At 49.8% G+C, this 16,524-nt stretch overlaps 1 protein-coding gene across 4 annotated transcripts; it reads left to right on the top strand.

The window, feature by feature from the left end:
- The first annotated feature begins 1,349 nt into the window (after positions 1-1,349).
- On the top strand, positions 1,350-15,135 carry PAN2 (poly(A) specific ribonuclease subunit PAN2). Of its 4 annotated transcripts, none has more exons than XM_061132101.1 (26): positions 1,350-1,506; positions 2,150-2,558; positions 5,179-5,348; positions 5,459-5,579; positions 5,720-5,797; positions 6,390-6,657; positions 7,072-7,414; positions 7,617-7,713; positions 8,533-8,652; positions 8,862-8,981; positions 9,260-9,388; positions 9,517-9,716; positions 9,812-9,960; positions 10,084-10,190; positions 10,404-10,502; positions 10,608-10,681; positions 10,786-10,933; positions 11,355-11,498; positions 11,624-11,683; positions 11,906-11,996; positions 12,567-12,724; positions 12,820-12,963; positions 13,103-13,282; positions 13,408-13,501; positions 13,771-13,968; positions 14,463-15,135. In XM_061132101.1, the coding sequence occupies exons 2-26, from the start codon at positions 2,277-2,279 to the stop codon at positions 14,495-14,497; spliced, it is 3,609 nt and encodes a 1,202-aa protein (XP_060988084.1). In that variant the 5' UTR covers positions 1,350-1,506; positions 2,150-2,276; the 3' UTR covers positions 14,498-15,135. The 4 variants fall into 4 exon arrangements, with proteins under 4 accessions (XP_060988084.1, XP_060988088.1, XP_060988087.1 ...); XM_061132105.1 differs by having other exon boundaries at positions 9,812-9,948; XM_061132104.1 differs by having other exon boundaries at positions 9,815-9,960.
- The last annotated feature ends 1,389 nt before the right edge of the window (positions 15,136-16,524 follow it).

Raw genomic sequence — 16,524 nt, forward strand, 5'->3', positions numbered from 1 at the left:
CTAAATATGGAAATTTCTCAAAGTGTAGGAACTGTCCCTATTACTCAGCACCCATATTTTTAACAAGATTTTAAATCTAGGGACCTCTGAAGTCAGATCAGTTTGAGAAACCCTCTGAGTTAAATGTGTTTTTCTCTCGGTCTATGACCTCTAAGCCTAGAATCCTGACTCAGAGAATCCTGAATCAGAGGGGTTTTAGACTTAAAGGTCATAGACCAAGAGAAAAACACGTTTAACTCAGAGGGTCTCTCAAACTGATCTGACTTCAGAGATCCCTAGATGGTGACTTCCCTTGTAGCTCAGTCGGTAAAGAATCTGCCTGCAACGCAGGAGACTGGGTTCAATTCCTGGGCTGGGAATATCCCCTGGAGAAGGAAATGGCAACCCACTCCAGTATTCTTGCCTGGAGAATCCCATGGACAGAGAAACCTGGAGGGCTAGAGTCAATCAGGTCGCAAAAGTCAGACAGGACTTAGCGACTAAACCACCACCACCACACTGAGATTCTTTAAAACTGTCTTCTCTATGAGGAATCCCATCAACGTGGCCCTCTATGTAGCCTTTAGAAACTGAATTAAAATACCCTACAGACATCTAACATTCTGTATCTATTCCAAAGCAGTTCAAGCTCAGAGTTATACCCCCAAGAATCCTTGAGTAGGTGTTGACACTAAATCTGTTAATTCTGGGGAAGGGAAACGTCTCAATCTGCTGTGTCTTGCCCCCTGAGGAATAATATTCAGCTCCACGAGCTAGGGGATTTTATAGCTGAGGGTTCCTGCTCCCTGGAAATATTACCGGCGACTCTGGGGAGGGAATAATCACAGATGGGAGTTTCAGACGGTTGCCTTTAGAATCGTAGAAGATGCAGCTACTTGGGCCGTCTTAGGAGACTTGCCTCCCGCTTCCTTTTTTCTCTCCCATGCCTGAAAATGATAGGAAATGTCGGTAGGTTTCAGGAGTAACAGGGTCGGAGGTGGCGAAGTGCTCACAAGAGTACCACGGGGAGAGGGGGTGGCCTGGGCCGTACTGGGAATATCCAGCAATCGATTCCCACTGCTTTGCTTTGGGCTCCCCTTACTTTAGTCTGGAGCTATACGGAGCTTGAAAGTTCGGGCTCCAAGCCTGGCTTTCTAATTTCGTTTAAAGAAGGCTTAAATAAGACAAAGGTTACTCTAACACCACCGAACAGAGACAAGGTTCCGACCCGTTTGTCCCTATCCGCGCCCCGTAGGTCCTGTCTTCCTCAGCGCGCGCGTCACACGTCTTCTCGCGGGTCCGGCTGTACCTGGCTGCTCCCGATTGGCTGAGGTAAGCCTCTCGCCCTTCCTAATTGGAAGCTGCGACTGGGAGTGCACCGCCCTTTCCGTCCTAGAGTTTGGTTGAACCTGAGGCGCGGGGGAGAAGTGGGGAAACTGGAATTTCCCGCGGAGCTGACGGCGCTTGCTCTCCCCCTACTCGTTTTAATTCCACGCGCTCCAAAATATCCGCCATGGAGAAATCTTGGTAATGACCTAATCCCCGTAAGCATCCCAGGAACACATCTGACCCCTGCCCCAATCCCTCCCCTCCCCGCCGCCGGGGGAGAATTATGGGTAATTGATTTTTCTGGTTCCCCCAGAGAATTCTGGGTAACTAGTTATTTCCTTCACGTCCCCCTTACCCCCCGCCCCAACTGTGGGTAACTGGCCATTCTTACTTTCCCCTAGCGAATCCTGGGTAGCATTGCAGAGGATTCTGGGAAAGTGACTTATCTTGTTCAGCCCTTTCAACCGTCTACCCCTGTCCCTAATTCTAGGAAACAAGCACTTTGCCCCGCTCTGCCTAACCCCTGCCCCCGCAGTTGCTGCTCCTGCCATTGATGGTTCAGGGATGAACCAGGCCTGAAGGAGGGTGGAAAGCAAGTCAGGGACTCAGTTAACTGGTGGGACGCTGGGAGTTCAGAGTACCTTAGAAGAGAAGCGCAAGGGACCACACCTTTTCCCACCTCTGCCCCGGTGCCCATTCCCTTCCTGCCTGTTTCACCCCCTGCCTTGTATTCTTAAATCTTCTGCCTGCCTCACCTCCGTCCTGCCAGTAAAAACCTAGAACACACTCAATACGAGCTCCTGGGCCTACCCGTGACTCAGCTCGCTCTTTGCCTTTGCAGGTCAGGATGTCCATTCTGGGCCCACTGACGTCCTGCTGAAGGTTGGGTCAGGCATCCAAAGGGGCTGTGGCAAGGGAGGGTGTGTGACGCGGGTCAGTCCGCTGCTGTCGTCGTCATCGCCATCACCATGAACTTCGAGGGTCTGGACCCTGGACTGGCAGAGTATGCGCCGGCCATGCACTCTGCCCTGGACCCTGTCCTGGACGCCCACCTGAACCCGAGTCTGCTACAGAACGTGGAGCTGGACCCGGAGGGAGTGGCCCTCGAGGCGCTCCCAGCCCAGGAGTCAGTGCACATAATGGAAGGCGTCTACTCTGAGCTGCACAGTGTGGTGGCTGACGTGGGTGCGCCTGTCTCCGGCTCCCACTTTGACTTGCACGAGGAGTTGCTGTGGGTGGGAAGCCATGGGGTAAGAACTGTACCCCTTCGTAAGGGCTGAAAGGAGAGATCGGGGGCCTCTTACCTGGTTTTAGCCCAAGAACAGCTGCTTTGCAGGGAGCCAGAACTGAGTTGACGTGATGGAGTTAGCTGGGTCTCTAAATCAAGCCAAGAGGAGGGGAGGGGAGGGAGAAGGAGGGAGTCATAGAATGCAGAGATGGATTACGTAGGTGTTCTTATTCAGAAGGTATCCCACTTCTTCCACCATTTGCCCATTCCATGCCCTGATTAATCTTGATAACTGTAGCCATTCAGTTAGTCTATAGCCATCTGAATACAGTCTCTAATGCTCTTCCTGTTTTCCATTTTTATAATTATAGGATGTTTTCTTTTTGACCATGCCAGCCACTTTGTGGGATCTTAGTACCCCTGACCAGAGATCAAACCTGGGCCTGGGGCAGTGAAAGCATGGAGTCCTAACCACTGGACAGGCAGGGAATTCCCTAATTACAGAATGTTTAACTCCTGTTTCTGCACATATTACATGGAATCATTTTGTCTTTGGCTGACTTTAATTTCCCTGGGAGCAGTTATCATTGTTAATTTTTAAAAATGTATCCATATTGCCAATATGCTTGGGAGCCCAAAGATTTTGTAAGAAATAACATGGTGTCCATGGTTTATTAATTTACCTTCCATAGGGCATGAATTGTTTTTCTGTTGGAAAGAGTGAATTTTTTGGTAATACATTCATTTCAGTAGGCAGTGTCTACTACTAGACTAGGCTCAGGGAATAAAGCTTAATAAAACATACTTTTTGCCCTCAAGGAGGTCACAGGACAAAGGGAAAAAACCCAAGTATATGAACATAATTTTATGGCATTTTAAAAGAAACTAAAGTGTTTAACTTAATAATTGTGAATTTGGGATATGAACTTAATAAATGCCAGCTGGATAATAAATGCCAACTGGATGTTGGTGAGCATAGAAGAGAATCAGAGGATCTCCAGAAGGAAGTGACACCTGAGCTCGTCTTGAGAGATGCGCAGGAGCCAGGTGAAGAGGGGGAAATTCCATTTTGGCAAAAGCAATGGAATAAACAATGATTCCCAAGATAGTACACAGCTTGGTGATTGCACAGTGCAGGAACTACAAGCAAGTAGGGTTTACTGGAATGGAAGATGAAGCTGAAGAGTTAGACTTTTCTTCAGCCAGTGTTTTTGAGCACCTTTTAGGTGCCAGACCTTGTTCTGGAGTCTAGATTTTGAATAAGCATTTTAAAAGACAACAGAAACATATTTATGACATATCCTTAAGAAAAATAGGATCCCTAAGAAAAGTACCTTGGAGTTAGGGGGTTGAGGTATTGAAGGGTGTGAGGTGTTGCTGTTTTAGATATATAGTCAAGGGAAGGGCTTTCCGATAAAGTCACACTTGAGTGGAGACCTGGATGCAGGCCAGGATGTCCATTCTAATCTCCCTAGAAGGAAGGGAAGGAACCATGCAGTTATCTGTGGGAGGACATTCTAGAAAGCTCTTTTAAAAGAGCCTGGACTTGATTCTTTAGCCCACTAAAGGTTTTTATCCACAATGACGAGGTCCAATTTGCGTCTCAGGTGGAGTGCTGAGGTAGTAGCATAGAGTTTGATTTAAGGGGGATGGGACAGGACTCCGTGAGGTCAGTGCACAGGATTTTGTAGTAGTTCACCTAAAATGTGATGAAGGCCTGAATGAAGCAGTGTAGATTTATACCTCAGAACAGATTTGGGAAGTATTTAGGAAGTTAAATGAAATTTAAGTCGACTACCAGTGACTTATTCCACTGGGTAGATCATGGTACCATAGGGAATACAGTTAAGAAGAATTGAAATGGGGGGAAATGGTGAGTTTGATTTAGGATGTAATGAGTTTGCATTCTTATGGAATAGCTAAAGAGAGGCATGTGGTAGGTATTTGAATGTACAAGTCTGAGGCTTGAGGCAACGGTCTGGGCTAGGGGAAAAAATTAGGATTCATCTGGTTTAAGCTGAATGTTTAAGCCTTAAGAGTGGGTAAACTTATCTAGGAAGAAAAGTAGAGTGAGAAGATGGTGGGCTTGGAATAGCCATGTTTCAAGAGTGGTCATAAGGGTTGCACATAAGGAGAAGATATGAGCTAAGAGTCAGGAGAGAAACCAGGAGTGGATGATGTCATAGGAGCCAAGGGTGGCATGAGTTTCAGTCTCTGTTCCAGCCTGTGACCCACAGGACACATTCCCCAGACGGCTGGTAGAGATGAGGACTTCACTGTGGGACACAAGACTGCCACCTAGCCAGTGGAGGATTGGACCTATGTCCCTAACCTTCTGAGCACTGTTCTAACCAACTGAGCCATTACCTATTCAGCAGGGTCATTGTGAGGATAAAATGAGGTGGAGTTTATAAAAGTACTTTGTAAAGCATTATATGAATGTAAGATAGTATTCTCAGTGTTTTTATCATAAATATAAGATACTATATCATGTCATATCACATAGGATTGGTGCCCAGCCTTATGCCTTAGTCACTACTAGCCAGAAAGGAAAAACTGAGCGATGTCTAGTTCTCTGATTTGTATCTGGTATGGCCTTGCCCCTCCACTCAGGGTGTCTTTTATCTTTTTGTCCACTACAGGGCCATGCCACATCATTTTTCGGCCCAACTTTGGAGCGGTACTCATCATTTCAGGTCAATGGCAGTGATGACATCCGCCAGATCCAGAGCCTGGAGAACGGCATCCTTTTTCTTACCAAGAACAACCTCAAGTATATGGCCCGAGGGGGCCTCATTATATTTGATTACCTGTAGGTGGCTTCTTACCTCTGGACTGGGGAAGGGGACCCATCACAGAGTGGGAGGGGTGAAGGATCGGAAACGTGGGACACCCTGGCCCTGAGCTCTGCCTCCCCCGCAGGCTGGATGAGAGTGAAGACATGCACAGCCTGCTGCTGACCGAGAGCAGCACGCTGCTCGTGGGGGGGCTGCAGAACCACGTGCTGGAGATTGACCTCAACACCGTCCAGGAGACCCAGAAGGTGCGGGCGGGACGCAGGCAGGGCCTGAGGTCACCGGGGGCAGCGTGAGCTGGAAATGCCTATGATGCGCGTGTGACCTTTCTGTTCCTTTGGTCTGTGGGAAGAATCATTCTCACGGGTTTCTCCCGCTTCCCTCACAGTACGCAGTTGAGACACCTGGAGTCACTATCATGAGACAGACGAATCGCTTCTTCTTCTGTGGCCACACATCTGGCAAGGTGAATGACCAAGTTCCATTTTTCCTCCCACCTTGGGGCTCTGTTTCACCAGATAGGTGATTGGGCTCTGTCTTTTACTCAATTCTGGGGCTGTAGTTGGAGAGCTGGGAGGAGTGAATTGAGTTCCTACTCAGCCATGTTATACTATGAGATTATCTTTGAGCCTGATATTTTCTGGGGTAAATGGGGTATCTTAGAGGCAGAGGGGTAAAGGAGTTCTCTTTGGGGTCCCTTCCAGCTCTTGGCTTCTCTTTTTGCTTTTTTTGTGCTTTAATTGCATGTATTGTGGTTCTAGTGGTATAGAACCTGCCTGCCAGTGCCGGAGACGTAAGAGACGTGGGTTCGATCCCTGGGTCAGGAAGATCCCCTGGAGGAGGGCATGGCAGCCCACTCCAACATTCTTACCTGGAGAATCCCATGGACAGAGGAGCCCAGCAGGCTGCAGTCCACAGGGTCACAAAGAGTCAGGCATGACTCAGCAACTCAGCACACACATTGTGGAGCCTTAGTTGTTTCGGCGGGGACCTCACAGGGTTAGGTAGACGGCGGGTCCTATTCCTGATAACAGACAACGAAGATGTCTCTTCTTCAGGTTTCTCTGCGAGATCTCCGTACTTTTAAGGTGGAGCATGAGTTCGATGCCTTCTCAGGGAGCCTGTCGGATTTCGATGTGCATGGCAACCTGCTGGCCACCTGTGGCTTCTCCAGCCGCCTTACCGGTCTGGCCTGTGACCGTTTCCTCAAAGTTTATGACCTGCGCATGATGCGTGCCATCACACCACTTCAAGTTCACGTGGATCCTGCCTTCTTACGCTTCATCCCTACATATACTTCTCGTCTCGCTATCATCTCCCAGTCAGGTATGAAGGGGATATAGGATGGGATAAGAGCTGATGAGTGAAAGAGGGGGTCTAGGAGCCAGAAGGAGTGTACTCCCTGAAATTTCTTTGCTGGGGAAAAAGTAACCATTCTAAGGGGTCTCAGGATCTCACTTAGGTTTGGTAAGAGATTAGAGCTTTTATTTTCTCCCTGGATGTGAAGAACACATATGCAAAGAATACAAGTAGCGCAAGCAGACAGCTAGAGAAGTGGCCTCCGGTGGGTAGCAAACCTCCTTGTGATTTATGGGAGGCAGCAGATGGTATTTCCTCTTACCTCTAGGCATGGATTTGGGGCCCGTCTTTCCTTGACACCAGGGGAAGAGGGTAGGAAGAGCATCACAGGATGGCTGCCTGGCACCTTCCAGGGCTCAGTGGCCTTCTCCTCCCTCCTAGGACAGTGCCAGTTTTGTGAGCCCACAGGCCTGGCCAACCCCGCAGACATCTTCCATGTGAATCCTGTGGGGCCTCTGCTCATGACGTTTGATGTGTCAGCCAGCAAGCAGGCCCTCGCTTTCGGGGATTCCGAGGGCTGTGTGCACCTCTGGACTGACTCCCCTGAGCCGTCCTTCAACCCCTACTCCCGTGAGACCGAGTTTGCTCTGCCCTGCGTCGTGGACTCACTGCCGCCTCTGGACTGGAGCCAGGACCTGCTGCCTCTCTCCCTCATCCCCGTCCCGCTCACCACCGACACGCTGCTCTCCGACTGGCCTGCTGCCAACTCCGCTCCGGCTCCCAGGTGGAACCTCACATCCGGGCCAAGGGGGAGGAGGGGCGGAGCCAAGAGACCAGGGTTCTCGGCAAGCCCTGTTAGTATTCTGTGTCTTTCCTGATTTTTGTCTACTCTTAGTATTTTCTTTTTTTTTCTGGTCCCTTGGGGATTGGGGATTGGATGGGCAGACACTGCAACCTTCAAGCCCTAGAACTATACTACATTATAGGCGAGCACCCCCTGTGGATGCAGAGATTCTGCGCACCATGAAGAAGGTGGGCTTCATTGGCTATGCACCGAATCCCCGCACCAGGCTGCGAAATCAGGTTTGTTCAGAGGGGAGAGGGTGCCCCCAGCCCCAGCCCATTGGTGTTTCTCCTTTGTCTTTAGTAATTCTCCCTAGTTTTTGTTTTTAGTTAGTCAACAAAGGTTTTTGAAGCCTACTGAATTGAAGGTATTATACTAGGTGTTAGGGTTTGAATACATAGGAGATAGGGTCCTTGCTCTTTAGAAGTTTAGTGTTTGGTTGTTGGAGATAAGACCTATCCATGGCAGAAATTATTTATGTTCTATCGTTAAATGCTAAAGGAATGTTAGGAGCTGTTTAGAGAGAAGAGGGTACTCTGGACTAGACTGGTCAGGAAGGGCATACTCCACACAGTGGGTGTTGAGCTGGAGGGATGAAAGATGGGTAAGTAGATCGTAACGGGAGCCTTTCAGGATGAGAGAACAGTGTTAGTAGAGGTCTCAGGAGGCCTAACTGACAGGGACCATGTTGGACCGACTGTTAGTATTGGGAATCAATGTGAAATGAAGTTTGGAAGGGGCCTGGTTGAGAAACCTTGTGCGTATCAAGGTACAGCGGAAGTGACGCACCAAAAAGGCCGTACTGGGGGCTTAGCTCGGGGGCAGTGTGCTGGATGGAGTGGGTGGGGGTGCGGGACCCACTGTGGCAGCCTCGGCATTGCCCAGCTGTGATGAGGTGGGGTGATGGCAGTGGGAATGAAAAGGCAGCAGTGGAAGCTGAAAACCATGAAATTATTGGGTTCGGGACTTGGTGATTGCTTCAGTGTTGGAATAAAAGGTAGGCAGGACCAAAGATCATTATCCATTCAACAAGGGCTATCTCTTTTTAAAAACCCTAGATTCCTTACCGACTCAAGGAGTCTGACAGTGAATTTGACAGCTTCAGCCAGGTCACTGAGTCACCAGTAGGGCGGGAAGAGGAACCACATCTCCACATGGTCTCTAAGAAGTACCGCAAGGTGCCGGGGGATACCGAGGAGGGGGCCCTCTGGGATGTGGGGACAGGTTCCTGGGAAAGGGGGTCATCGCAGAAAGGATTGGAGGGCTCCTTCAAGAAGCCTCTACCTATCATTCTGGACTTGGGAAGGGCCTGGGGGAAGGTTGTGGTCACCGCAAAGATTTAGGAGGCTCTGGGGACATCATCTTGCTCAGACTATTTCTGCCTCAGGTGACCATCAAATACTCCAAGCTCGGGCTGGAGGACTTCGACTTCAAGCACTACAATAAGACTCTGTTTGCTGGATTGGAGCCCCACATCCCCAATGCCTACTGTAACTGCATGATCCAGGTAAGGCTGGGTATTCCCGCGAGTGGAAGATGGCTGCTGCTTTTCTTCTCCTCTCTGGGCCCCTCGACCCCTCTTTTTCCAGGTCTCCCTCACCACGTGGCCAAGTCCACTTGAGTCTCCTCTACCGTTCTCTCTTACCCCACAGCCTTCACGTCTCCCCCGCGAGCGCCGCTTCTTCAGTGGACTTGTGCTTTATGTTCTCCACCGACTCTCCGCCTCCCATCGCTCTTTCTCCGTGTACCAGTTGTCTGCATCAGATCTCCTGCTCTTCCCTCCAGGTGCTCTATTTCCTGGAGCCTGTGCGCTGTCTAATCCAGAACCACCTTTGCCAGAAGGAGTTCTGCCTGGCCTGCGAGCTGGGCTTCCTCTTCCACATGTTGGACCTCTCCCGAGGCGACCCCTGTCAGGTCAGTGCCTGGAGGCCTGGGGCAATAAAAGGGGAGAGGAGGGGGATAGCAGGCAGGGTCCTCACTCTCGCCAGTAATCACAGAAGAGGAAATAACCCTTTTCCACCGACACACTTCCTGGATTCCAGGGCAGTAATTTTCTTCGAGCATTCCGCACCATTCCTGAGGCCTCAGCCCTCGGTTTGATTTTGGCTGACTCAGATGAGGCTTCGGGCAAGGGCAACCTGGCCAGGCTCATTCAGAGGTGGAACCGCTTCATCCTCACGCAACTTCATCAAGATTTGCAGGAGCTGGAAGTACCCCAGGCTTACCGAGGCGCTGGAGGCAGGTATGGAACAGTTAAAGCCACCATGACAGGCCCCCCTGTGACTTAAGGGGTGTCCTGACTCCTCAGTGTGCATGTCTTGCCCTGTCCACTCTTAGCAGCTTTTGCTCATCGGGGGACTCTGTCATTGGGCAGCTGTTCAGCTGTGAGATGGAAAACTGCAGCCTCTGCCGCTGCGGCAGTGAGACCGTGCGCGCCTCATCCACCCTGCTCTTCACGCTCTCCTACCCTGAGGGTAGCAACAGCGGTACACCCTGCAGCTGGGGTGGGGTGCTCCACCTGGTGTCCTGAGACATCAAGGGGCAGGGTGCTGGGGGGCTCACGGTGGGGACAGGGAGGACCTGGAGTGAAGCATCCAGTTTCCCCTCAGATAAAACCGGGAAGAACTGTGACTTTGCTCAGGTGCTGAAGCGAAGCATCTGCCTGGAGCAGAATACGCAGGCCTGGTGTGACAACTGTGAAAAGTACCAGCCCACGGTGAGTGGGCGCTTGCCCTGGGCCAGAGTCCTGCCACGTGGGAGACTGGGCTGTGGTCTCACCCGGGACAGACGAGGTCAGCACCACCGTCCAGAGATCTCTAGTGGGTGGGAAGAACACCGGCTGGAGGAAGCAGCCCCAGGCTTAAACTGTTCCGTCCAGGTTTCTTTCCCTGTGGGCCGCCTGCCATTCCTTGTTGTCTCATCCTCTCAGATCCAGACCCGCAACATCCGCCACCTGCCAGATATTCTTGTCATCAACTGTGAGGTGAACAGTTTGAAAGAAGCTGACTTCTGGAGGATGCAGGCTGAGGTCAGGACTTAGGTTGCAAGTAGGGCTCTAGGAGCACTTTTAGTTTTAACCTCCATATATGACTCATGTTCTCTGAGGAACTGGATGTTTTCTCCTTGTGTGCAGGTTGCCTTCAAGATGGCAATCAAGAAGCATAGTGGAGAAATCTCCAAGAATAAGGAGTTTGCTTTGGCTGATTGGTAGGTGGTGTCTGTAGAGTGGTCAAAGGATTGAGCTACCCAGTGGCCCCTCTTGTCACTGGTCAGATCTCCTCAACAAATTTCCGATTCTCCTGTCCTGATAGGAAGGAACTAGGCAGTCCCGAGGGCATGCTGCTGTGTCCCTCCATTGAGGAGCTGAAGAATGTCTGGCTTCCTTTCTCCATTCAAATGAAGATGACCAAGAACAAAGGGCTGGATGTTTGCAATTGGACTGATGGGGATGAGATGCAGGTTGTTGAAAAACTGGGAAGAGGAGGGGGAATAAGGGAAAGAAGGTTGGGAAATTCCCTGGTGGTCCAGTGCTTAGGACTTGGCACTCTCACTGCCGGGGCCCTGGGTCCAGTTCCCTGGTCAGGGAACTGAAATCCCGTAAGCCTTGTGGCACGACCGAAGAACAGAAGGGAGAGATGGGGCAGAAGCAGGACAGGGGACAGGTGGGACTCAGTGCAGGGGAGAAAGAGAGCAAGGCCTCGTGTCACCAGCCCGGGCTTCTCGAGAGCGACTCAGTTCAGTGCTGGGAGTCGTTGGGCTAGGATGGAAAGCGCCCACCCTGGTCCCCTGTCGCCGTCCCCCAGGCCCCCTGTCCTCTCTCCCCACCCCCTTCCTTCCCCGCCCTTAAACTCAGCTTAGCAGCCTGGGTACGCCCTCACAGTGGGGCCCAGCCAGGGCAGAGGAGGCGCATGGTGTCCATGTGTATGACCTGATGGCCACTGTGGTGCACATCCTGGACTCGCGCACAGGGGGCAGCCTGGTGGCTCACATCAAAGTTGGGGAGACCTACCACCAGCGCAAGGAGGTGAGTGGGGAGCCCAGGCAGGGGTGTGCTGGTGGCAGCCACAGCGCAGTCCCAGTTCCGTCCTCATCTTGAGTCTGAGCAGGAATGCTCCAGCCATCACTTGGGCATCCTCTGTATCTCCACAGGGAGTTACCCACCAGCAGTGGTATCTCTTCAACGACTTTCTCATTGAACCCATCGATAAGGTGAGTTGTAACAGGTTCCATTTCCCCTTGCATCCCCCCTTCCCCCGGCGTCCTCATCCTCAGTACCCAGGAGGATGCCAGGCAGATTCAGGAGGGAGGGATGGGTCCTCAACAGTAAAAAGCATCAGCAGAGCTGAAGTCTGAGTCCTGTCTTCTCTCTGACTTAGGATAAAGGGGAAGAAAGGCGTATATGTCGGCCATTAGGCGCTTTTTCTTTTGTAGCATGAAGCTGTGCAGTTTGACATGAATTGGAAAGTGCCTGCCATCCTTTATTACATCAAAAGGAATCTTAATTCCAGATACAACCTGAACAGTAAGTGGGACAGTGTAGATCCAAGGGTGGGAGCAATAAGGTTCATCTGCAGGAAGAGATCTGGAAAACAGCTTGTTAGGATTGGCAACCAGTGTTAATATTTCCAGGGACAGTAGAGTGATTCTGCTCATCAGGCCTTAAATTCAGAAGCTGGGGATCCTGAGGGCGTAGTTAGAAGAGGTGATGAAGGGGGATATCTGAAAATGGCTAAGGTTATAATTTTGAGCTTTTCTCCAAGTAAGGATCTCTTCTTTTTTGTGTGTGTGGTAATAAACTATATTATTCTGGGCTTGCTTTTTTCTTTTTTTTTAATTCTGGATTTTCTACAGTAAAGTCCAAAGTGAAAATCTCACTCCTTTGTGTGTTTTTTTTTCTTATCATATTTCTTGATAATTTTCTGATTTGACCTGTTCGTCGGCCTGTTCTGTTCATCAGACATGATCTTTTTAGTCACAGGCTTTGATTATTGGGATCACGGTGTAGACCCAGTCTGTAGTCAGCCACTCTGGTTTCCCTCCCCTGGTCCCTTCCCTCTCCCCAGCCATCTGTCTTCTGGATTCTCCCCTCCAGTTAAGAATCCTATTGAGGCAAGCGTTCTGCTGGCTGAAGCCTCATTAGCACGGAAGCAGCGGAAAACACATACTACTTTTATTCCCCTGATGCTGAATGAGATGCCACAGGTTGGGGACTTGGTGGGCCTGGACGCAGAGTTTGTCACCCTCAACGAGGTAACCAAGGCCAGAAGGGCGGGTGTTAGGACAGAACTCTGGGGGCGTCAGGGGTCGCGGGCACTTCTCTGGTTTCCCTGTGGACTCTGACACAGGAGGAAGCAGAGCTCCGCAGCGACGGCACCAAATCTACCATCAAGCCGAGCCAGATGTCAGTGGCGAGGATCACCTGCGTCAGGGGCCAGGGGCCCAACGAGGGCATCCCCTTCATCGATGACTACATCTCCACCCAGGAGCAGGTATGGGGGGGGCGGGGGTGGGCTGTGCAAATGTGGCAGACTCTGTGCTTTCACAGAAGGCCCTCGAACCCGGGGACGAGTGGCAGGGGGAATTGTGCATTTTGCTTCTTGTGTGACTTGACCTTTTCTGCATCCCTAGGTGGTGGATTACTTGACTCAGTACTCAGGGATAAAGCCAGGAGACCTTGATGCCAAGATTTCCTCTAAGCACCTCACAACGCTAAAGTCTACCTACTTAAAGCTTCGTTTTCTCATAGACATTGGAGTCAAGTTTGTGGGTCACGGTCTGCAAAAGGACTTCCGGGTCATCAACCTCATGGTTTGGGCAGGGCTCTTTTAAGAGTCTGTCTTTGTGTGGGCCCCCCAGGGTATACATTGTGTTTTGGGAAAATGGGAAATTATGGATCCCCTGCGTTCAGTCTCCCACTCTTTTATCCCTGGCAGGTGCCCAAGGACCAAGTCCTTGACACTGTTTATCTATTTCACATGCCCCGAAAACGAATGATTTCCCTGCGGTTCCTCGCTTGGTACTTTCTGGGTGAGTTCCCCTGCCTTGCACATCCTGTGTGCGGCAAGAGCTTGAAAACGTGTGAGCGGCCAAGGGACTGGGGGTAACCCTGAACCACGTTACAGGTGGATTTAATTGGCTTCAGTATCCCTTTTGTGCACTGGGGGTGGTGTTTGGCCCTCTCCCTTAAGGGCAGTCAGGGATCCTTTGTTGTTGATTGAGAGTGGGGATGTGAGTAGAGGACGTGGTCTTACCTGCCTTTGCTGGGTCCCGAACTGCCCCACCTCTGCTGCCCCCAGACCTGAAGATTCAGGGGGAGACCCATGACAGCATCGAGGACGCCCGCACGGCCCTTCAGCTTTACCGGAAGTATCTGGAACTAAGCAAAAACGGCACCGAGCCCGAGTCCTTCCACAAAGTTCTCAAGGGCCTTTACGAGAAAGGTCGAAAGATGGACTGGAAGGTGCCCGAGCCTGAGGGCCAGACAAGCCCCAAGAGTAAGGCCTGGGGCGGGACGGGGGAGCGGGTCTGGGGGGTTGTGAAGATTACAGCCACCACAGTAACTATGAAAGGGAAAGTGAAGTCGCTCAGTCCTGTCCGACTCTCTTCAACCCCGTGGACTGTAGCCTGCCAGGCTCCTCTGTCCATGGGATTCTCAGGCGAGAGTACTAGAGTGGGTTGCCATGTTTTTCCTTTTCCAAATAAGAACAGTGGTGATGCTGAAGCAGCACCGCCCCAGCCTTCTGTTTGTGATAGAAAGCACTTAACCGTTTACAAAGCACTTACTCCTTCCAATATTCAGTGAAATCAGAAATCAGTTTTATTATTGAAGCTCTCTATTGGTCCTAACCTTCTCTTTCCCAATTCTAAAAAGTTTGGGGGAGGTCTGTGCCTTCTTTTCTCCTGCATTTTTCCTTCATGAGAGGGGTCCCAGGTGCTTTTTCTCCCGACTCACCTGAGGAGTCAGTGCTCTTGGTTTTGTCTCTGACAGACGCAGCTGTCTTCTCTTCAGTGCTGGCACTCTGACCTCATGCTCTCCCAGCGAACAGCTCCCTCTCCCTTTAGCGTTCTGTGGCCCCAGAACTGGGAGATGAGTCCCAAGTTGGCTATGCCCTGTCTACTTCCAGATTGGACTTGCTCAGGGTCTACAGATGGTGCTATTAACAGAACTGGAATGCAGCGGAACTGCTGCAGAAGGTCTAGGAGCCAGACTCCTTCTTCATCCTTTGCAAAACAGTGGGCCAGAAACCACCTAGAACTGACCCAGATGGAAAGTAATGCGTGTTCTTAATCACTATCCTGGGGGTAATTAATACACAGGTAAAGAAGCTCCTGGAACCAAAACGCTCAGTTCCTACTGAAGTCCCAGACATTGATGGGATACAGCAGTAACTCAAGACCTAGCCTACGTCTGGCTGCTTGAGGATTGCCCAGAGGGGCCAGCATTTAGAGTCTGGTGGTCCCAGCAAACCAGTGTTGCCAACATCATCATTGCCAAAAGGGCCTTTGGGTCCTAGACAAAGCTTGGCTGCTGGCTTCACTCCTGCTGACAGCTGAGAAGCATCTGTCTTCCATCCACTCTCCTGTCCCAAGTTTTGTTTTCTTGCTATTTTTTAAAAAGTGTTTTAAACTGCATGTTTTGTAAAATAAAAACAAAAATATTATTGAGTGTCATCTATTTCATTAGAAATATCTGCACATGGGGTTCTCTGACTTCAGCCTCCTCTTTTTTGTGTTGGCTTTTTATTGGGTTGGCCAAGAAATTCCTTCAGCTTTTGAGTAAAAATAAAGGACACATTTTTCATTTTCACCAAGAATTTGGTTGAACAGTGTATCCACCATTTTGTTTCACTACCTTCTGCCATTTTTCAAGCAACTTCATAATTCCATTTTCCCAAAACTTTCCATCTTTTTGAGCAAAGAACTGTTCCAGGTGCCTTGTACAGTCTTCCAGAGGATTGAAATTTTTTTCATTAAGTGAATTTTGTAAAGACCAAAATGAATGGAAATCCGAAGGTGTGATGTCCAGTGAAAACAACAGCTGCGTTGGAACTTCCCAGCCAAGCTGGAACAGTTTTTGCCTGGTTATCAAAGTCTTGCGTTATCCCAATGGAAGAGTGTGTTTTTCTGTTAATTCGGGACACTTCCCATTGAGAGCTGCTGCCAGTTGATCTAACTGGGAACAGTACTTGTTGGACTTAATTGTTTGGTTTTCTGGAAGGAGCTCATAACAGAGAACTCCCCATCCCACACAACTTCACCTTCTTTGTGTAAGGACCAGCCTCTGGCGTAGTTGGTGGTGATTCATTTTGCCTGTGCTGTGATCCTTTTTGTGTCCTGTTATTGTACAGTATTCACTTTTCATTGCTCATCACACTTTGTTTTAAAAACAGTGTTTTGGAACTTCCCTGGTAGTCCAGTGGGTAAGACTGCGCTTCCATTGCAAGGGGCGCAGTTTCGATCCCTGGCCAGGGAAGTTCTGCATGCCTCCAAGTGTGGCCAAAGTAATTTATAAAAAGAATAGGGAACGTTTTCGTTAGGGCTAGCAGAGAGTCGCATGTGGAAATACAGCCAAGAAGGTGGTGTTTGGGTTTCTTTTTTTCCCTGCTTAGCACACGTGGAACCCAAACAACAAAACATAACCAAGCTGCTGCAAATTATTTTCAACGTCTGATTTGGATTCTTTTAAAAAATCTCTTCACTGATTTGGATATTTTGAGTATGTCAGCTGTCTTCCCTCACGGTGTAACACTGATTGTTCTCAATGTCTTGATTGATTGCTATCAACCTCAACTGGCCTACCCAACCCTGGAGCATCCTCCAGCAAGAAATCTCCAGCCGGGATCTCTGCAAACCACTTTTGACACATTTCATCAATCACAGCGCCTTCTCCACACACAACACACATCTTTTTGCGTTTCAGTTGCATTCTTTTCTTTCTTGAAATAATAAAGCAATATGCCAAAAATGTTGCTTTTTTCTTTCATCTTAAATAATAAAATGGCTACACAATAATTAACCAATTTTCTAAGTATTTTTACTGCATGCTGATA

This window comes from Dama dama, chromosome 3 (genome assembly GCF_033118175.1).
Source record: "Dama dama isolate Ldn47 chromosome 3, ASM3311817v1, whole genome shotgun sequence".
Taxonomy (NCBI): domain Eukaryota; kingdom Metazoa; phylum Chordata; class Mammalia; order Artiodactyla; family Cervidae; genus Dama; species Dama dama.

Bases quoted from the DNA above. Each gene is read 5' to 3' on its own strand.
- PAN2 (XM_061132101.1), top strand. From the start codon at position 2,277: ATGAACTTCGAGGGTCTGGACCCTGGACTGGCAGAGTATGCGCCGGCC. The intron at 11,684-11,905 runs GTGAGTTGTAAC...TTTCTTTTGTAG, and splicing joins TCATTGAACCCATCGATAAG to CATGAAGCTGTGCAGTTTGA. The intron at 11,997-12,566 runs GTAAGTGGGACA...TCTCCCCTCCAG, and splicing joins TTCCAGATACAACCTGAACA to TTAAGAATCCTATTGAGGCA.